At 45.3% G+C, this 21,754-nt stretch overlaps 1 protein-coding gene across 1 annotated transcript in view; it reads left to right on the plus strand.

Moving 5' to 3' along the window:
• The window catches only part of LOC135564856 (phosphatidylinositol N-acetylglucosaminyltransferase subunit Q-like), a 46,486-nt gene that overhangs the window by 15,880 nt on the left and 8,852 nt on the right, over positions 1–21,754 (plus strand). The window contains exons 5-7 of the mRNA XM_065010926.1: positions 2,774–2,970; positions 20,538–20,669; positions 20,874–20,994. Coding sequence (XP_064866998.1) covers positions 2,774–2,970; positions 20,538–20,669; positions 20,874–20,994 — 450 coding nt within the window. The remainder of the gene's footprint in view (positions 1–2,773; positions 2,971–20,537; positions 20,670–20,873; positions 20,995–21,754) is intronic.

Genomic DNA, 21,754 nt, shown 5'->3' on the forward strand with positions numbered 1-21,754 from the left:
AATTGTTGTTGTTGCTGCTGCAGGTGTTGTCTGTAATTGTTGTTGCTGCAGGTGTTGTCTGTAATTGTTGTTGTTGCTGCAGGTGTTGTCTGTAATTGTTGTTGTTGTTGCTGCAGGTGTTGTCTGTAATTGTTGTTGTTGTTGCTGCAGGTGTTGTCTGTAGTTGTTGTTGTTGTTGCTGCAGGTGTTGTCTGTAATTGTTGTTGTTGCTGCTGCAGGTGTTGTCTGTAATTGTTGTTGTTGCTGCAGGTGTTGTCTGTAGTTGTTGTTGTTGTTGCTGCAGGTGTTGTCTGTAATTGTTGTTGTTGCTGCAGGTGTTGTATGTAATTGTTGTTGTTGCTGCTGCAGGTGTTGTCTGTAATTGTTGTTGCTGCAGGTGTTGTATGTAATTGTTGTTGTTGCTGCTGCAGGTGTTGTCTGTAATTGTTGTTGCTGCAGGTGTTGTATGTAATTGTTGTTGCTGCAGGTGTTGTATGTAATTGTTGTTGTTGTTGCTGCAGGTGTTGTCTGTAATTGTTGTTGTTGCTGCTGCAGGTGTTGTCTGTAATTGTTGTTGTTGTTGCTGCAGGTGTTGTCTGTAATTGTTGTTGTTGTTGTTGCTGCTGCAGGTGTTGTCTGTAATTGTTGTTGTTGTTGTTGTTGCTGCAGGTGTTGTCTGTAATTGTTGTTGTTGCTGCTGGTGTTGTCTGTAATTGTTGTTGTTGTTGCTGCAGGTGTTGTCTGTAATTGTTGTTGTTGCTGCTGCAGGTGTTGTCTGTAATTGTTGTTGTTGTTGTTGTTGCTGCAGGTGTTGTCTGTAATTGTTGTTGTTGCTGCTGGTGTTGTCTGTAATTGTTGTTGTTGCTGCTGGTGTTGTCTGTAATTGTTGTTGTTGCTGCAGGTGTTGTCTGTAATTGTTGTTGTTGTTGCTGCAGGTGTTGTCTGTAATTGTTGTTGTTGTTGCTGCAGGTGTTGTCTGTAATTGTTGTTGTTGCTGCTGCAGGTGTTGTCTGTAATTGTTGTTGCTGCAGGTGTTGTCTGTAATTGTTGTTGTTGCTGCTGCAGGTGTTGTCTGTAATTGTTGTTGTTGTTGCTGCAGGTGTTGTCTGTAATTGTTGTTGTTGCTGCAGGTGTTGTCTGTAATTGTTGTTGTTGCTGCAGGTGTTGTCTGTAATTGTTGTTGTTGTTGCTGCAGGTGTTGTCTGTAATTGTTGTTGTTGTTGCTGCAGGTGTTGTCTGTAATTGTTGTTGTTGTTGCTGCAGGTGTTGTCTGTAATTGTTGTTGTTGCTGCAGGTGTTGTCTGTAATTGTTGTTGTTGTTGCTGCAGGTGTTGTCTGTAATTGTTGTTGCTGCAGGTGTTGTCTGTAATTGTTGTTGTTGCTGCTGCAGGTGTTGTCTGTAATTGTTGTTGTTGTTGCTGCAGGTGTTGTCTGTAATTGTTGTTGTTGCTGCTGCAGGTGTTGTCTGTAATTGTTGTTGCTGCAGGTGTTGTCTGTAATTGTTGTTGTTGTTGTTGTTGCTGCAGGTGTTGTCTGTAATTGTTGTTGTTGCTGCAGGTGTTGTCTGTAATTGTTGTTGTTGCTGCAGGTGTTGTCTGTAATTGTTGTTGTTGCTGCTGCAGGTGTTGTCTGTAATTGTTGTTGCTGCAGGTGTTGTCTGTAATTGTAGTTGTTGTTGCTGCAGGTGTTGTCTGTAATTGTTGTTGTTGTTGCTGCTGCTGCAGGTGTTGTCTGTAATTGTTGTTGTTGTTGTTGTTGCTGCAGGTGTTGTCTGTAATTGTTGTTGTTGCTGCTGCAGGTGTTGTCTGTAATTGTTGTTGTTGCAGGTGTTGTCTGTAATTGTAGTTGTTGTTGCTGCAGGTGTTGTCTGTAATTGTTGTTGTTGTTGTTGTTGCTGCAGGTGTTGTCTGTAATTGTTGTTGTTGTTGCTGCAGGTGTTGTCTGTAATTGTTGTTGTTGTTGCTGCAGGTGTTGTCTGTAATTGTTGTTGTTGTTGCTGCAGGTGTTGTCTGTAATTGTTGTTGTTGTTGTTGTTGTTGCTGCAGGTGTTGTCTGTAATTGTTGTTGTTGCTGCAGGTGTTGTCTGTAATTGTTGTTGTTGTTGTTGTTGTTGCTGCAGGTGTTGTCTGTAATTGTTGTTGCTGCTGCAGGTGTTGTCTGTAATTGTTGTTGTTGTTGTTGCTGCTGCAGGTGTTGTCTGTAATTGTTGTTGTTGTTGTTGCTGCAGGTGTTGTCTGTAATTGTTGTTGTTGCTGCTGCAGGTGTTGTCTGTAATTGTTGTTGTTGTTGTTGTTGCTGCAGGTGTTGTCTGTAATTGTTGTTGTTGCTGCTGCAGGTGTTGTCTGTAATTGTTGTTGTTGTTGTTGTTGCTGCAGGTGTTGTCTGTAATTGTTGTTGTTGCTGCTGCAGGTGTTGTCTGTAATTGTTGTTGTTGTTGCTGCAGGTGTTGTCTGTAATTGTTGTTGTTGCTGCTGCAGGTGTTGTCTGTAATTGTTGTTGTTGTTGCTGCAGGTGTTGTCTGTAATTGTTGTTGTTGTTGCTGCAGGTGTTGTATGTAATTGTTGTTGTTGTTGCTGCAGGTGTTGTCTGTAATTGTTGTTGTTGTTGCTGCAGGTGTTGTCTGTAATTGTTGTTGTTGCTGCAGGTGTTGTCTGTAATTGTTGTTGTTGCTGCTGCAGGTGTTGTATGTAATTGTTGTTGCTGCAGGTGTTGTATGTAATTGTTGTTGCTGCAGGTGTTGTCTGTAATTGTTGTTGCTGCAGGTGTTGTCTGTAATTGTTGTTGTCTGCTGCAGGTGTTTGGGACAGTGTGTCAGAGTGAGCCGCTGTTCTTCCTGGATAAGTATGATGACGGTCCAGTGAAGATGACCCACTGGCAATCAGAGGGACGGGAGGGATCCATTATAGTAGAACTGATGAAACAGGCCTCGACACCGCTCTGTCTGCTAACCACCTGGATGCTAACACTGTGGACCAGCCTCTGTAGTAGCAGGTAAGGGGTGTGTCAGTACCTGTCTGTCTGCTAACCACCTGGATGCTAACACTGTGGACCAGCCTCTGTAGTAGCAGGTAAGGGGGGTGTGTCAGTACCTGTCTGTCTGCTAACCACCTGGATGCTAACACTGTGGACCAGCCTCTGTAGTAGCAGGTAAGGGGTGTGTCAGTACCTGTCTGTCTGCTAACCACCTGGATACTAACACTGTGGACCAGCCTCTGTAGTAGCAGGTAAGGGGTGTGTCAGTACCTGTCTGTCTGCTAACCACCTGGATACTAACACTGTGGACCAGCCTCTGTAGTAGCAGGTAAGGGGTGTGTCAGTACCTGTCTGTCTGCTAACCACCTGGATACTAACACTGTGGACCAGCCTCTGTAGTAGCAGGTAAGGGGTGTGTGTCAGTACCTGTCTGTCTGCTAACCACCTGGATGCTAACACTGTGGACCAGCCTCTGTAGTAGCAGGTAAGGGGTGTGTGTCAGTACCTGTCTGTCTGCTAACCACCTGGATGCTAACACTGTGGACCAGCCTCTGTAGTAGCAGGTAAGGGGTGTGTCAGTACCTGTCTCTGCTAACCACCTGGATACACTGTGGATCCTGTACGTTCGTCAGTTGCAACTCTTTATGTGCCAAGAGACACTGACCCAGTTCATCTGTCTGTCTGTCAATATCCCCCTAGAATATCCCCCTAGAATAGTGTGTCTGTCTGTCTGTCAATATCCCCCTAGAATAGTGTGTCTGTCTGTCTCTGTCTCCCAGGATATTGAATGTGTTCATCTGTCTGTCTGTCTGTCTCCCAGGGTTTTGCATGTGTCTGTCTGTCTCCCAGGATATTGAATATGTCTGTCTGTCTGTCTCCCAGGATATTGAATATGTCTGTCTGTCTGTCTCCCCAGGATATTGAATGTGTCTGTCTGTCTGTCTCCAGGATATTGAATGTGTCTGTCTGTCTCCCCAGGATATTGAATGTGTCTGTCTGTCTGTCTCCAGGATATTGAATGTGTCTGTCTGTCTGTCTCCCCAGGATATTGAATGTGTCTGTCTGTCTGTCTCCGCAGGATATTGAATGTGTCTGCCTGTCTGTCTCCCAGGATATTGAATGTGTCTGTCTGTCTGTCTCCGCAGGATATTGAATGTGTCTGCCTGTCTGTCTCCCAGGATATTGAATGTGTCTGTCTGTCTGTCTCCGCAGGATATTGAATGTGTCTGTCTGTCTGTCTGTCTCCCCAGGATATTGAATGTGTCTGTCTGTCTGTCTCCCCAGGATATTGAATGTGTCTGTCTGTCTGTCTCCAGGATATTGAATGTGTCTGTCTGTCTGTCTCCAGGATATTGAATGTGTCTGTCTGTCTGTCTCCAGGATATTGAATGTGTCTGTCTGTCTGTCTCCCCAGGATATTGAATGTGTCTGTCTGTCACCCCAGGATATTGAATGTGTCTGTCTGTCTCCCCAGGATATTGAATGTGTCTGTCTGTCTCCCCAGGATATTGAATGTGTCTGTCTGTCTCCCCAGGATATTGAATGTGTCTGTCTGTCTCCGCAGGATATTGAATGTGTCTGTCTGTCTGTCTCCAGGATATTGAATGTGTCTGTCTGTCTGTCTCCAGGATATTGAATGTGTCTGTCTGTCTCCCCAGGATATTGAATGTGTCTGTCTGTCTCCAGGATATTGAATGTGTCTGTCTGTCTGTCTCCCCAGGATATTGAATGTGTCTGTCTGTCTGTCTGTCTCCGCAGGATATTGAATGTGTCTGTCTGTCTGTCTCCAGGATATTGAATGTGTCTGTCTGTCTCCCCAGGATATTGAATGTGTCTGTCTGTCTCCGCAGGATATTGAATGTGTCTGTCTGTCTGTCTCCAGGATATTGAATGTGTCTGTCTGTCTGTCTCCAGGATATTGAATGTGTCTGTCTGTCTCCCCAGGATATTGAATGTGTCTGTCTGTCTCCAGGATATTGAATGTGTCTGTCTGTCTGTCTCCCCAGGATATTGAATGTGTCTGTCTGTCTGTCTCCAGGATATTGAATGTGTCTGTCTGTCTGTCTGTCTCCAGGATATTGAATGTGTCTGTCTGTCTGTCTGTCTCCAGGATATTGAATGTGTCTGTCTGTCTGTCTGTCTCCCCAGGATATTGAATGTGTCTGTCTGTCTGTCTGTCTCCCCAGGATATTGAATGTGTCTGTCTGTCTGTCTGTCTCCCCAGGATATTGAATGTGTCTGTCTGTCTGTCTCCCCAGGATATTGAATGTGTCTGTCTGTCTGTCTCCCCAGGATATTAAATGTGTCTGTCTGTCTGTCTCCCCAGGATATTGAATGTGTCTGTCTGTCTGTCTCACCAGGATATTGAATTGATCTGTCTGTCTCACCAGGATATTGAATGTGTCTGTCTGTCTCCCCAGGATATTGAATGTGTCTGTATGTCTGTCTCCCCAGGATATTGAGTTGATCTGTCTGTCTCTCCAGGATATTGAATGTGTCTGTCTCCCCAGGATATTGAATGTGTCTGTCTGTCTCCCCAGGATATTGAATGTGTCTGTCTGTCTCCCAGGATATTGAATGTGTCTGTCTGTCTCCCCAGGATATTGAATGTGCCTGTCTGTCTCCCAGGATATTGAATGTGTCTGTCTGTCTCCCCAGGATATTGAATGTGTCTGTCTGTCTCCCCAGGATATTGAATGTGTCTGTCTGTCTCCCCAGGATATTGAATGTGCCTGTCTGTCTCCCCAGGATATTGAATGTGTCTGTCTGTCTCCCCAGGATATTGAATGTGCCTGTCTGTCTCCCCAGGATATTGAATGTGTCTGTCTGTCTGTCTCCCCAGGATATTGAATGTGTCTGTCTGTCTGTCTCCCCAGGATATTGAATGTGTCTGTCTTGTCTCCCCAGGATATTGAATGTGTCTGTCTGTCTCCAGGATATTGAATGTGTCTGTCTGTCTCCAGGATATTGAATGTGTCTGTCTGTCTGTCTCCCCAGGATATTGAATGTGTCTGTCTGTCTGTCTGTCTCCGCAGGATATTGAATGTGTCTGTCTGTCTGTCTCCAGGATATTGAATGTGTCTGTCTGTCTCCCCAGGATATTGAATGTGTCTGTCTGTCTGTCTCCCCAGGATATTGAATGTGTCTGTCTGTCTGTCTCCCCAGGATATTGAATGTGTCTGTCTGTCTGTCTCCAGGATATTGAATGTGTCTGTCTGTCTGTCTCCCCAGGATATTGAATGTGTCTGTCTGTCTGTCTGTCTCCCCAGGATATTGAATGTGTCTGTCTGTCTGTCTGTCTCCCCAGGATATTGAATGTGTCTGTCTGTCTGTCTCCCCAGGATATTAAATGTGTCTGTCTGTCTGTCTCCCCAGGATATTGAATGTGTCTGTCTGTCTGTCTCACCAGGATATTGAATTGATCTGTCTGTCTCACCAGGATATTGAATGTGTCTGTCTGTCTCCCCAGGATATTGAATGTGTCTGTATGTCTGTCTCCCCAGGATATTGAGTTGATCTGTCTGTCTCTCCAGGATATTGAATGTGTCTGTCTCCCCAGGATATTGAATGTGTCTGTCTGTCTCCCCAGGATATTGAATGTGTCTGTCTGTCTCCCCAGGATATTGAATGTGTCTGTCTGTCTCCCCAGGATATTGAATGTGTCTGTCTGTCTCCCCAGGATATTGAATGTGTCTGTCTGTCTCCCCAGGATATTGAATGTGCCTGTCTGTCTCCCCAGGATATTGAATGTGTCTGTCTGTCTCCCCAGGATATTGAATGTGTCTGTCTGTCTCCCCAGGATATTGAATGTGTCTGTCTGTCTCCCCAGGATATTCAATGTGCCTGTCTGTCTCCCCAGGATATTGAATGTGTCTGTCTGTCTCCCCAGGATATTGAATGTGCCTGTCTGTCTCCCCAGGATATTGAATGTGTCTGTCTGTCTGTCTCCCCAGGATATTGAATGTGTCTGTCTGTCTGTCTCCCCAGGATATTGAATGTGTCTGTCTGTCTCCCCAGGATATTGAATGTGTCTGTCTGTCTCCAGGATATTGAATGTGTCTGTCTGTCTCCAGGATATTGAATGTGTCTGTCTGTCTCCAGGATATTGAATGTGTCTGTCTGTCTCCAGGATATTGAATGTGTCTGTCTGTCTCCAGGATATTGAATGTGTCTGTCTGTCTCCAGGATATTGAATGTGTCTGTCTGTCTGTCTCTCCAGGATATTGAATGTGTCTGTCTGTCTCCCCAGGATATTGAATGTGTCTGTCTGTCTCCAGGATATTGAATGTGTCTGTCTGTCTCCAGGATATTGAATGTGTCTGTCTGTCTCCCCAGGATATTGAATGTGTCTGTCTGTCTACAGGATATTGAATGTGTCTGTCTGTCTCCAGGATATTGAATGTGTCTGTCTGTCTCCAGGATATTGAATGTGTCTGTCTCCCCAGGATATTGAATGTGTCTGTCTCCCCAGGATATTGAATGTGTCTGTCTCCCCAGGATATTGAATGTGTCTGTCTGTCTCCAGGATATTGAATGTGTCTGTCTCCAGGATATTGAATGTGTCTGTCTCCCCAGGATATTGAATGTGTCTGTCTGTCTCCCCAGGATATTGAATGTGTCTGTCTGTCTCCCCAGGATATTGAATGTGTCTGTCTGTCTCCCCAGGATATTGAATGTGTCTGTCTGTCTCCCCAGGATATTGAATGTGCCTGTCTGTCTCCCCAGGATATTGAATGTGTCTGTCTGTCTCCCCAGGATATTGAATGTGCCTGTCTGTCTCCCCAGGATATTGAATGTGTCTGTCTGTCTGTCTCCCCAGGATATTGAATGTGTCTGTCTGTCTGTCTCCCCAGGATATTGAATGTGTCTGTCTTGTCTCCCCAGGATATTGAATGTGTCTGTCTGTCTGTCTCCCCAGGATATTGAATGTGTCTGTCTGTCTGTCTGTCTCCGCAGGATATTGAATGTGTCTGTCTGTCTGTCTCCAGGATATTGAATGTGTCTGTCTGTCTCCCCAGGATATTGAATGTGTCTGTCTGTCTGTCTCCAGGATATTGAATGTGTCTGTCTGTCTCCCCAGGATATTGAATGTGTCTGTCTGTCTGTCTCCAGGATATTGAATGTGTCTGTCTGTCTGTCTCCCCAGGATATTGAATGTGTCTGTCTGTCTGTCTGTCTCCCCAGGATATTGAATGTGTCTGTCTGTCTGATATTGAATGTGTCTGTCTCCCCAGGATATTGAATGTGTCTGTCTGTCTGTCTCCCCAGGATATTGAATGTGTCTGTCTGTCTCCCCAGGATATTGAATGTGTCTGTCTGTCTGTCTCCCAGGATATTGAATGTGTCTGTCTGTCTGTCTCTCCCAGGATATTGAATGTGTCTGTCTGTCTCACCAGGATATTGAATGTGTCTGTCTGTCTCCCAGGATATTGAATGTGTCTGTCTGTCTCCCCAGGATATTGAATGTGTCTGTCTGTCTCCCAGGATATTGAATGTGTCTGTCTGTCTCCCCAGGATATTGAATGTGTCTCCCTGTATTGAATGTGCCTGTCTGTCTCCCCAGGATATTGAATGTGTGTCTGGATATTCAATGTGCCTGTCTGTCTCCCAGGATATTGAATGTGTCTGTCTCCCCAGGATATTGAATGTGTCTGTCTGTCTCCCCAGGATATTGAATGTGTCTGTCTGTCTGTCTCCCAGGATATTGAATGTGTCTGTCTGTCTCTCAGGATATTGGAATGTGTCTGTCTGTCTCCCCAGGATATTGAATGTGTCTGTCTGTCTCCAGGATATTGAATGTGTCTGTCTCTCCCAGGATATTGAATGTGTCTGTCTGTCTCCAGGATATTGAATGTGTCTGTCTGTCTCCAGGATATTGAATGTGTCTGTCTGTCTCCCAGGATATTGAATGTGTCTGTCTGTCTCCCAGGATATTGAATGTGTCTGTCTGTCTCCCAGGATATTGAATGTGTCTGTCTGTCTCCAGGATATTGAATGTGTCTGTCTGTCTCCAGGATATTGAATGTGTCTGTCTGTCTCCAGGGATATTGAATGTGTCTGTCTGTCTCCCTTGGATATTGAATGTGTCTGTCTGTCTCCAGTCTGTCTCCCAGGATATTGAATGTGTCTGTCTGTCTCCAGTATTGAATGTGTCTGTCTGTCTCCAGGATATTGAATGTGTCTGTCTCCTCAGGATATTGAATGTGTCTGTCTGTCTCCCAGGATATTGAATGTGTCTGTCTGTCTCCAGGATATTGAATGTGTCTGTCTGTCTCCCAGGATATTGAATGTGTCTGTCTGTCTCCCCAGGATATTGAATGTGTCTGTCTGTCTCCAGGATATTGAATGTGTCTGTCTGTCTCCCCAGGATATTGAATGTGTCTGTCTGTCTCCCCAGGATATTGAATGTGTCTGTCTGTCTCCCAGGATATTGAATGTGTCTGTCTGTCTGTCCCAGGATATTGAATGTGTCTGTCTGTCTCCCAGGATATTGAATGTGTCTGTCTGTCTCCCAGGATATTGAATGTGTCTGTCTCCCCAGGATATTGAATGTGTCTGTCTGTCTCCCAGTCTCCCCCCAGGATATTGAATGTGTCTGTCTGTCTCCCCAGGATATTGAATGTGTCTGTCTGTCTCCCAGGATATTGAATGTGTCTGTCTGTCTCCCCAGGATATTGAATGTGTCTGTCTGTCTCTCCAGGATATTGAATGTGTCTGTCTGTCTCCCCAGGATATTGAATGTGTCTGTCTGTCTCCCCAGGATATTGAATGCCTGTCTGTCTGTATTGAATGTGTCTGTCTGTCTCCCCAGGATATTGAATGTGCCTGTCTGTCTCCCCAGGATATTGAATGTGTCTGTCTGTCTGTCTCCCCAGGATATTGAATGTGTCTGTCTGTCTGTCTCCCAGGATATTGAATGTGTCTGTCTGTCTGTCTCCCAGGATATTGAATGTGTCTGTCTGTCTCCCAGGATATTGAATGTGTCTGTCTGTCTCCAGGATATTGAATGTGTCTGTCTGTCTCCAGGATATTGAATGTGTCTGTCTGTCTCCAGGATATTGAATGTGTCTGTCTGTCTGTCTGTCTCCCAGGATATTGAATGTGTCTGTCTGTCTGTCTCCCCAGGATATTGAATGTGTCTGTCTGTCTGTCTGTCTCCCAGGATATTGAATGTGTCTGTCTGTCTGTCTCCCCAGGATATTGAATGTGTCTGTCTGTCTGTCTCCCCAGGATATTAAATGTGTCTGTCTGTCTGTCTCCCAGGATATTGAATGTGTCTGTCTGTCTGTCTCACCAGGATATTGAATTGTCTGTCTGTCTCACCAGGATATTGAATGTGTCTGTCTGTCTCCCCAGGATATTGAATGTGTCTGTATGTCTGTCTCCCCAGGATATTGAATGATCTGTCTGTCTGTCTCCAGGATATTGAATGTGTCTGTCTGTCCCCAGGATATTGAATGTGTCTGTCTGTCTCCCCAGGATATTGAATGTGTCTGTCTCCCCAGGATATTGAATGTGTCTGTCTGTCTCCCAGGATATTGAATGTGTCTGTCTGTCTCCCCAGGATATTGAATGTGTCTGTCTGTCTCCCAGGATATTGAATGTGTCTGTCTGTCTCCCCAGGATATTGAATGTGTCTGTCTGTCTCCCCAGGATATTGAATGTGTCTGTCTGTCTCCCAGGATATTGAATGTGTCTGTCTGTCTCCCAGGATATTGAATGTGCCTGTCTGTCTCCCAGGATATTGAATGTGTCCTGTCTGTCTCCCCAGGATATTGAATGTGCCTGTCTGTCTCCCCAGGATATTGAATGTGTCTGTCTGTCTCTCCCAGGATATTGAATGTGTCTGTCTGTCTGTCTGTCTCCCAGGATATTGAATGTGTCTGTCTGTCTCCCAGGATATTGAATGTGTCTGTCTGTCTGTCTCCCTGTCTCCAGGATATTGAATGTGTCTGTCTGTCTCCCAGGATATTGAATGTGTCTGTCTGTCTCCCCAGGATATTGAATGTGTCTGTCTGTCTCCCAGGATATTGAATGTGTCTGTCTGTCTCCAGGATATTGAATGTGTCTGTCTGTCTCCCCAGGATATTGAATGTGTCTGTCTGTCTCCCCAGGATATTGAATGTGTCTGTCTGTCTCCAGGATATTGAATGTGTCTGTCTGTCTCCAGGATATTGAATGTGTCTGTCTGTCTCCAGGATATTGAATGTGTCTGTCTGTCTCCAGGATATTGAATGTGTCTGTCTGTCTCCCAGGATATTGAATGTGTCTGTCTCCCAGGATATTGAATGTGTCTGTCTCCCCAGGATATTGAATGTGTCTGTCTCCCCAGGATATTGAATGTGTCTGTCTCCAGGATATTGAATGTGTCTGTGTCTCCAGTCTGTCTGTATTGAATGTGTCTGTCTGTCTCCCAGGATATTGAATGTGTCTGTCTGTCTGGATATTGAATGTGCCTGTCTGTCTCCCAGGATATTGAATGTGTCTGTCTGTCTCCCCAGGATATTGAATGTGTCTGTCTGTCTCCCCAGGATATTGAATGTGTCTGTCTGTCTGTCTCCCAGGATATTGAATGTGTCTGTCTGTCTGTCTCCCAGGATATTGAATGTGTCTGTCTTGTCTCCCAGGATATTGAATGTGTCTGTCTGTCTGTCTCCCAGGATATTGAATGTGTCTGTCTGTCTGTCTGTCCCCAGGATATTGAATGTGTCTGTCTGTCTGTCTCCAGGATATTGAATGTGTCTGTCTGTCTCCCCAGGATATTGAATGTGTCTGTCTGTCTGTCTCCAGGATATTGAATGTGTCTGTCTGTCTGTCTCCCCAGGATATTGAATGTGTCTGTCTGTCTGTCTCCCAGGATATTGAATGTGTCTGTCTGTCTGTCTCCCAGGATATTGAATGTGTCTGTCTGTCTGTCTCCCCAGGATATTGAATGTGTCTGTCTGTCTCCCCCAGGATATTGAATGTGTCTGTCTGTCTCCCAGGATATTGAATGTGTCTGTCTGTCTGTCTCCCAGGATATTGAATGTGTCTGTCTGTCTGTCTCCCAGGATATTGAATGTGTCTGTCTCACCAGGATATTGTCTGTCTGTCTCCCAGGATATTGAATGTGTCTGTCTGTCTCCCAGGATATTGAATGTGTCTGTCTGTCTCCCCCAGGATATTGAATGTGTCTGTCTGTCTCCCAGGATATTGAATGTGTCTGTCTGTCTCCCCAGGATATTGAATGTGTCTGTCTGTCTCCTCCAGGATATTGAATGTGTCTGTCTGTCTCCCCCAGGATATTGAATGTGTCTCCTCCCCAGGATATTGAATGTGTCTGTCTGTCTCCCCAGGATATTGAATGTGTCTGTCTGTCTCCCCAGGATATTGAATGTGTCTGTCTGTCTCCCCAGGATATTGAATGTGTCTGTCTGTCTCCCCAGGATATTGAATGTGCCTGTCTGTCTCCCCAGGATATTGAATGTGTCTCTGTCTGTCTCCCAGGATATTGAATGTGTCTGTCTGTCTGTCTCCCCAGGATATTGAATGTGTCTGTCTGTCTCCCAGGATATTGAATGTGTCTGTCTGTCTCCAGGATATTGAATGTGTCTGTCTGTCTCTGTCTCCAGGATATTGAATGTGTCTGTCTGTCTCCAGGATATTGAATGTGTCTGTCTGTCTCCAGGATATTGAATGTGTCTGTCTGTCTCCAGGATATTGAATGTGTCTGTCTGTCTCCAGGATATTGAATGTGTCTGTCTCCAGGATATTGAATGTGTCTGTCTGTATTGAATGTGTCTCCAGGATATTGAATGTGTCTGTCTGTCTCCCAGGATATTGAATGTGTCTGTCTGTCTCCAGGATATTGAATGTGTCTGTCTGTCTCCAGGATATTGAATGTGTCTGTCTCCCAGGATATTGAATGTGTCTGTCTGTCTCCCAGGATATTGAATGTGTCTGTCTCCCCAGGATATTGAATGTGTCTGTCTGTCTCCAGGATATTGAATGTGTCTGTCTCCAGGATATTGAATGTGTCTGTCTCCCCAGGATATTGAATGTGTCTGTCTGTCTCCCCAGGATATTGAATGTGTCTGTCTGTCTCCCAGGATATTGAATGTGCCTGTCTGTCTCACCAGGATATTGAATGTGTCTGTCTCCCCAGGATATTGAATGTGTCTGTCTGTCTCCCAGGATATTGAATGTGTCTGTCTGTCTCCCCAGGATATTGAATGTGTCTGTCTGTCTCCCCAGGATATTGAATGTGTCTGTCTGTCTCCCCAGGATATTGAATGTGTCTGTCTGTCTCCCAGGATATTGAATGTGTCTGTCTGTCTCCCAGGATATTGAATGTGTCTGTCTGTCTCCCCAGGATATTGAATGTGTCTGTCTGTCTCCCCAGGATATTGAATGTGTCTGTCTGTCTCCCAGGATATTGAATGTGCCTCTGTCTCCCCAGGATATTGAATGTGTCTGTCTGTCTCCCCAGGATATTGAATGTGTCTGTCTGTCTCCCCAGGATATTGAATGTGTCTGTCTGTCTCCCCAGGATATTCAATGTGCCTGTCTGTCTCCCCAGGATATTGAATGTGTCTGTCTGTCTCCCAGGATATTGAATGTGCCTGTCTGTCTCCCCAGGATATTGAATGTGTCTGTCTGTCTGTCTCCCCAGGATATTGAATGTGTCTGTCTGTCTGTCTCCCCAGGATATTGAATGTGTCTGTCTGTCTGTCTCCCCAGGATATTGAATGTGTCTGTCTGTCTCCAGGATATTGAATGTGTCTGTCTGTCTCCAGGATATTGAATGTGTCTGTCTGTCTCCAGGATATTGAATGTGTCTGTCTGTCTCCAGGATATTGAATGTGTCTGTCTGTCTCCAGGATATTGAATGTGTCTGTCTGTCTCCAGGATATTGAATGTGTCTGTCTGTCTCTCCAGGATATTGAATGTGTCTGTCTGTCTCCCCAGGATATTGAATGTGTCTGTCTGTCTCCAGGATATTGAATGTGTCTGTCTGTCTCCAGGATATTGAATGTGTCTGTCTGTCTCCCCAGGATATTGAATGTGTCTGTCTGTCTACAGGATATTGAATGTGTCTGTCTGTCTCCAGGATATTGAATGTGTCTGTCTGTCTCCAGGATATTGAATGTGTCTGTCTCCCCAGGATATTGAATGTGTCTGTCTCCCCAGGATATTGAATGTGTCTGTCTCCCCAGGATATTGAATGTGTCTGTCTGTCTCCAGGATATTGAATGTGTCTGTCTCCAGGATATTGAATGTGTCTGTCTCCCCAGGATATTGAATGTGTCTGTCTGTCTCCCCAGGATATTGAATGTGTCTGTCTGTCTCCCCAGGATATTGAATGTGCCTGTCTGTCTCACCAGGATATTGAATGTGTCTGTCTGTCTGTCTCCCCAGGATATTGAATGTGTCTGTCTGTCTCCCCAGGATATTGAATGTGTCTGTCTGTCTCCCCAGGATATTGAATGTGTCTGTCTGTCTCCCCAGGATATTGAATGTGTCTGTCTGTCTCCCCAGGATATTGAATGTGTCTGTCTGTCTCCCCAGGATATTGAATGTGCCTGTCTGTCTCCCCAGGATATTGAATGTGTCTGTCTGTCTCCCCAGGATATTGAATGTGTCTGTCTGTCTCCCCAGGATATTGAATGTGTCTGTCTGTCTCCCCAGGATATTCAATGTGCCTGTCTGTCTCCCCAGGATATTGAATGTGTCTGTCTGTCTCCCCAGGATATTGAATGTGCCTGTCTGTCTCCCCAGGATATTGAATGTGTCTGTCTGTCTGTCTCCCCAGGATATTGAATGTGTCTGTCTGTCTGTCTCCCCAGGATATTGAATGTGTCTGTCTGTCTCCCCAGGATATTGAATGTGTCTGTCTGTCTCCAGGATATTGAATGTGTCTGTCTGTCTCCAGGATATTGAATGTGTCTGTCTGTCTCCAGGATATTGAATGTGTCTGTCTGTCTCCAGGATATTGAATGTGTCTGTCTGTCTCCAGGATATTGAATGTGTCTGTCTGTCTCCAGGATATTGAATGTGTCTGTCTGTCTCTCCAGGATATTGAATGTGTCTGTCTGTCTCCCCAGGATATTGAATGTGTCTGTCTGTCTCCAGGATATTGAATGTGTCTGTCTGTCTCCAGGATATTGAATGTGTCTGTCTGTCTCCCCAGGATATTGAATGTGTCTGTCTGTCTACAGGATATTGAATGTGTCTGTCTGTCTCCAGGATATTGAATGTGTCTGTCTGTCTCCAGGATATTGAATGTGTCTGTCTCCCCAGGATATTGAATGTGTCTGTCTCCCCAGGATATTGAATGTGTCTGTCTCCCCAGGATATTGAATGTGTCTGTCTGTCTCCAGGATATTGAATGTGTCTGTCTCCAGGATATTGAATGTGTCTGTCTCCCCAGGATATTGAATGTGTCTGTCTGTCTCCCCAGGATATTGAATGTGTCTGTCTGTCTCCCCAGGATATTGAATGTGCCTGTCTGTCTCACCAGGATATTGAATGTGTCTGTCTGTCTGTCTCCCCAGGATATTGAATGTGTCTGTCTGTCTCCCCAGGATATTGAATGTGTCTGTCTGTCACCCCAGGATATTGAATGTGTCTGTCTGTCTCCCCAGGATATTGAATGTGTCTGTCTGTCTCCCCAGGATATTGAATGTGTCTGTCTGTCTCCCCAGGATATTGAATGTGTCTGTCTGTCTCCGCAGGATATTGAATGTGTCTGTCTGTCTGTCTCCAGGATATTGAATGTGTCTGTCTGTCTCCCCAGGATATTGAATGTGTCTGGTCTGTCTCCCCAGGATATTGAATGTGTCTGTCTGTCTCCCCAGGATATTGAATGTGTCTGTCTGTCTGTCTCCAGGATATTGAATGTGTCTGTCTGTCTCCCCAGGATATTGAATGTGTCTGTCTGTCTGTCTGTCTCCGCAGGATATTGAATGTGTCTGTCTGTCTGTCTCCAGGATATTGAATGTGTCTGTCTGTCTCCCCAGGATATTGAATGTGTCTGTCTGTCTGTCTCCCCAGGATATTGAATGCGTCTGTCTGTCTGTCTCCCCAGGATATTGAATGTGTCTGTCTGTCTGTCTCCAGGATATTGAATGTGTCTGTCTGTCTCCCCAGGATATTGAATGTGTCTGTCTGTCTGTCTGTCTCCAGGATATTGAATGTGTCTGTCTGTCTGTCTCCCCAGGATATTGAATGTGTCTGTCTGTCTGTCTGTCTCCCCAGGATATTGAATGTGTCTGTCTGTCTGTCTCCAGGATATTGAATGTGTCTGTCTGTCTCCCCAGGATATTGAATGTGTCTGTCTGTCTCCAGGATATTGAATGTGTCTGTCTGTCTGTCTCCCCAGGATATTGAATGTGTCTGTCTGTCTGTCTGTCTCCGCAGGATATTGAATGTGTCTGTCTGTCTGTCTCCAGGATATTGAATGTGTCTGTCTGTCTCCCCAGGATATTGAATGTGTCTGTCTGTCTCCCCAGGATATTGAATGTGTCTGTCTGTCTCCCCAGGATATTGAATGTGTCTGTCTGTCTGTCTCCCCAGGATATTGAATGTGTCTGTCTGTCTGTCTCCCCAGGATATTGAATGTGTCTGTCTGTCTCCAGGATATTGAATGTGTCTGTCTGTCTCCAGGATATTGAATGTGTCTGTCTGTCTCCAGGATATTGAATGTGTCTGTCTGTCTCCAGGATATTGAATGTGTCTGTCTGTCTCCAGGATATTGAATGTGTCTGTCTGTCTCCAGGATATTGAATGTGTCTGTCTGTCTCTCCAGGATATTGAATGTGTCTGTCTGTCTCCCCAGGATATTGAATGTGTCTGTCTGTCTCCAGGATATTGAATGTGTCTGTCTGTCTCCAGGATATTGAATGTGTCTGTCTGTCTCCCCAGGATATTGAATGTGTCTGTCTGTCTACAGGATATTGAATGTGTCTGTCTGTCTCCCAGGATATTGAATGTGTCTGTCTGTCTCCAGGATATTGAATGTGTCTGTCTCCCAGGATATTGAATGTGTCTGTCTCCCCAGGATATTGAATGTGTCTGTCTCCCCAGGATATTGAATGTGTCTGTCTGTCTCCAGGATATTGAATGTGTCTGTCTCCAGGATATTGAATGTGTCTGTCTCCCCAGGATATTGAATGTGTCTGTCTGTCTCCCCAGGATATTGAATGTGTCTGTCTGTCTCCCCAGGATATTGAATGTGCCTGTCTGTCTCACCAGGATATTGAATGTGTCTGTCTGTCTGTCTCCCCAGGATATTGAATGTGTCTGTCTGTCTCCCCAGGATATTGAATGTGTCTGTCTGTCTCCCCAGGATATTGAATGTGTCTGTCTGTCTCCCCAGGATATTGAATGTGTCTGTCTGTCTCCCCAGGATATTGAATGTGTCTGTCTGTCTCCCCAGGATATTGAATGTGCCTGTCTGTCTCCCCAGGATATTGAATGTGTCTGTCTGTCTCCCCAGGATATTGAATGTGTCTGTCTGTCTCCAGGATATTGAATGTGTCTGTCTGTCTCCCCAGGATATTCAATGTGCCTGTCTGTCTCCCAGGATATTGAATGTGTCTGTCTGTCTCCCCAGGATATTGAATGTGCCTGTCTGTCTCCCCAGGATATTGAATGTGTCTGTCTGTCTGTCTCCCCAGGATATTGAATGTGTCTGTCTGTCTGTCTCCCCAGGATATTGAATGTGTCTGTCTGTCTCCCCAGGATATTGAATGTGTCTGTCTGTCTCCAGGATATTGAATGTGTCTGTCTGTCTCCAGGATATTGAATGTGTCTGTCTGTCTCCAGGATATTGAATGTGTCTGTCTGTCTCCAGGATATTGAATGTGTCTGTCTGTCTCCAGGATATTGAATGTGTCTGTCTGTCTCCAGGATATTGAATGTGTCTGTCTGTCTCTCCAGGATATTGAATGTGTCTGTCTGTCTCCCCAGGATATTGAATGTGTCTGTCTGTCTCCAGGATATTGAATGTGTCTGTCTGTCTCCAGGATATTGAATGTGTCTGTCTGTCTCCCCAGGATATTGAATGTGTCTGTCTGTCTACAGGATATTGAATGTGTCTGTCTGTCTCCAGGATATTGAATGTGTCTGTCTGTCTCCAGGATATTGAATGTGTCTGTCTCCCCAGGATATTGAATGTGTCTGTCTCCCCAGGATATTGAATGTGTCTGTCTCCCCAGGATATTGAATGTGTCTGTCTGTCTCCAGGATATTGAATGTGTCTGTCTCCAGGATATTGAATGTGTCTGTCTCCCCAGGATATTGAATGTGTCTGTCTGTCTCCCCAGGATATTGAATGTGTCTGTCTGTCTCCCCAGGATATTGAATGTGCCTGTCTGTCTCACCAGGATATTGAATGTGTCTGTCTGTCTGTCTCCCCAGGATATTGAATGTGTCTGTCTGTCTCCCCAGGATATTGAATGTGTCTGTCTGTCACCCCAGGATATTGAATGTGTCTGTCTGTCTCCCCAGGATATTGAATGTGTCTGTCTGTCTCCCCAGGATATTGAATGTGTCTGTCTGTCTCCCCAGGATATTGAATGTGTCTGTCTGTCTCCGCAGGATATTGAATGTGTCTGTCTGTCTGTCTCCAGGATATTGAATGTGTCTGTCTGTCTCCCCAGGATATTGAATGTGTCTGGTCTGTCTCCCCAGGATATTGAATGTGTCTGTCTGTCTCCCCAGGATATTGAATGTGTCTGTCTGTCTGTCTCCAGGATATTGAATGTGTCTGTCTGTCTCCCCAGGATATTGAATGTGTCTGTCTGTCTGTCTGTCTCCGCAGGATATTGAATGTGTCTGTCTGTCTGTCTCCAGGATATTGAATGTGTCTGTCTGTCTCCCCAGGATATTGAATGTGTCTGTCTGTCTGTCTCCCCAGGATATTGAATGCGTCTGTCTGTCTGTCTCCCAGGATATTGAATGTGTCTGTCTGTCTGTCTCCAGGATATTGAATGTGTCTGTCTGTCTCCCAGGATATTGAATGTGTCTGTCTGTCTGTCTGTCTCCAGGATATTGAATGTGTCTGTCTGTCTGTCTCCCCAGGATATTGAATGTGTCTGTCTGTCTGTCTGTCTCCCCAGGATATTGAATGTGTCTGTCTGTCTGTCTCCAGGATATTGAATGTGTCTGTCTGTCTCCCCAGGATATTGAATGTGTCTGTCTGTCTGTCTCAGGATATTGAATGTGTCTGTCTGTCTGTCTCCCCAGGATATTGAATGTGTCTGTCTGTCTGTCTGTCTCCGCAGGATATTGAATGTGTCTGTCTGTCTGTCTCCAGGATATTGAATGTGTCTGTCTGTCTCCCCAGGATATTGAATGTGTCTGTCTGTCTCCCCAGGATATTGAATGTGTCTGTCTGTCTCCCCAGGATATTGAATGTGTCTGTCTGTCTCCCCAGGATATTGAATGTGTCTGTCTGTCTCCAGGATATTGAATGTGTCTGTCTGTCTCCCCAGGATATTGAATGTGTCTGTCTGTCTCCCCAGGATATTGAATGTGTCTGTCTGTCTGTCTCCCCAGGATATTGAATGTGTCTGTCTGTCTGTCTCCCCAGGATATTGAATGTGTCTGTCTGTCTCCCCAGGATATTGAATGTGTCTGTCTGTCTCCAGGATATTGAATGTGTCTGTCTGTCTCCAGGATATTGAATGTGTCTGTCTGTCTCCAGGATATTGAATGTGTCTGTCTGTCTCTCCAGGATATTGAATGTGTCTGTCTGTCTCCCCAGGATATTGAATGTGTCTGTCTGTCTCCCCAGGATATTGAATGTGTCTGTCTGTCTCCAGGATATTGAATGTGTCTGTCTGTCTCCAGGATATTGAATGTGTCTGTCTGTCTCCCCAGGATATTGAATGTGTCTGTCTGTCTCCAGGATATTGAATGTGTCTGTCTGTCTCCAGGATATTGAATGTGTCTGTCTCCCCAGGATATTGAATGTGTCTGTCTCCCCAGGATATTGAATGTGTCTGTCTGTCTCCCCAGGATATTGAATGTGTCTGTCTGTCTCCCCAGGATATTGAATGTGTCTGTCTGTCTCCAGGATATTGAATGTGTCTGTCTCCAGGATATTGAATGTGTCTGTCTCCCCAGGATATTGAATGTGTCTGTCTGTCTCCAGGATATTGAATGTGTCTGTCTGTCTCCCCAGGATATTGAATGTGTCTGTCTGTCTCCAGGATATTGAATGTGTCTGTCTGTCTCCAGGATATTGAATGTGTCTGTCTGTCTCCAGGATATTGAATGTGTCTGTCTCCCCAGGATATTGAATGTGTCTGTCTGTCTCCAGGATATTGAATGTGTCTGTCTGTCTCCAGGATATTGAATGTGTCTGTCTCTCCAGGATATTGAATGTGTCTGTCTGTCTCCAGGATATTGAATGTGTCTGTCCCCAGGATATTGAATGTGTCTGTCTGTCTCCAGGATATTGAATGTGTCTGTCTGTCTCCAGGATATTGAATGTGTCTGTCTGTCTCCAGGATATTGAATGTGTCTGTCTGTCTCTCCAGGATATTGAATGTGTCTGTCTGTCTCTCCAGGATATTGAATGTGTCTGTCTGTCTCTCCAGGATATTGAATGTGTACCCGATGAGGTTCATCTCCAGTAAGTTGTCTACGTGTGTCCAGCTGAGCTACAGAACCGAACACCTTCAGACAGTCTGCTCTCCTACCAGAGCCACCGCACACAACCACTTCATGAGGTAGAGACCACACACACACACACACACACACACACACACACACACACACACACAGCCATGTGGCAGACTGGCTACAAGATGGTATCTAACTCACCCCATTGCGTCTCAAATCGCACACTATTCCCTGTTATAGTGCAGTGCATTTGACCAGAGCCCTATTGACCTCGGGTCAAAAGTAGTGACTCTCTCTTTCTCTCCACACAGGAAAGCCAATATCTTTGTGTCGTTCTTTGTGGATGTGTCTCTGGGCCTGCTGCTGGTATCGTGGATGTATAGAGAGAACCGTATAGGCAAACTGGCCAACACACTGGTACCTGCTGCTGACGTAAGACATCATGGACAACATTTCCCCAGTGCAAAAGCAATGTACAACAATTACCTTTAAACCTCATTTATAATCTGTCAGAGAGATTATCTTTAAAATAAAAATGTCTTCAACAACGTTCAGTATCGAGAGGTGACTATTTCTGTATTGCTCAGTTGACTCTAGTTACATTACCACCTCCGTAAAACTCACATTGGTGACGATGAGCTTCAAATGAAATCACGTTGCCTCATTATCAAGAGGTTCAGGGTCGTTTTTGCCCTACGAAATATCCCCCTCGCTATCCCCCTCAATATCCCCCTCAATATCCAACCCAATATCCCCCTAGAATACTAGAATAACCCCCTCAATATCCAACCCAATACCCCCTAGAATAACCCCCTCAATATCCAACCCAATATCCCCCTAGAATATCCCCCTCAATATCCCCCTAGAATATCCCCCTAGAATAACCCCCCTCAATATCCAACCCAATATCCCCCTAGAATAACCCCCTAGAATAACCCCCTCAATATCCAACCCAATATCCCCCTAGAATAACCCCCCTCAATATCCAACCCAATATCCCCCTTGAATATCCCCCTAGAATAACCCCCTCAATATCCAACCCAATATCCCCCTAGAATAACCCCCTCAATATCCAACCCAATATCCCCTAGAATATCCCCCTAGAATAACCCCCTCAATATCCAACCCAATATCCCCTAGAATAACCCCTCAATATCCAACCCAATATCCCCCTAGAATATCCCCCTAGAAT

The sequence above is a fragment of the Oncorhynchus nerka genome, linkage group LG26 (genome assembly GCF_034236695.1).
Source record: "Oncorhynchus nerka isolate Pitt River linkage group LG26, Oner_Uvic_2.0, whole genome shotgun sequence".
Taxonomy (NCBI): domain Eukaryota; kingdom Metazoa; phylum Chordata; class Actinopteri; order Salmoniformes; family Salmonidae; genus Oncorhynchus; species Oncorhynchus nerka.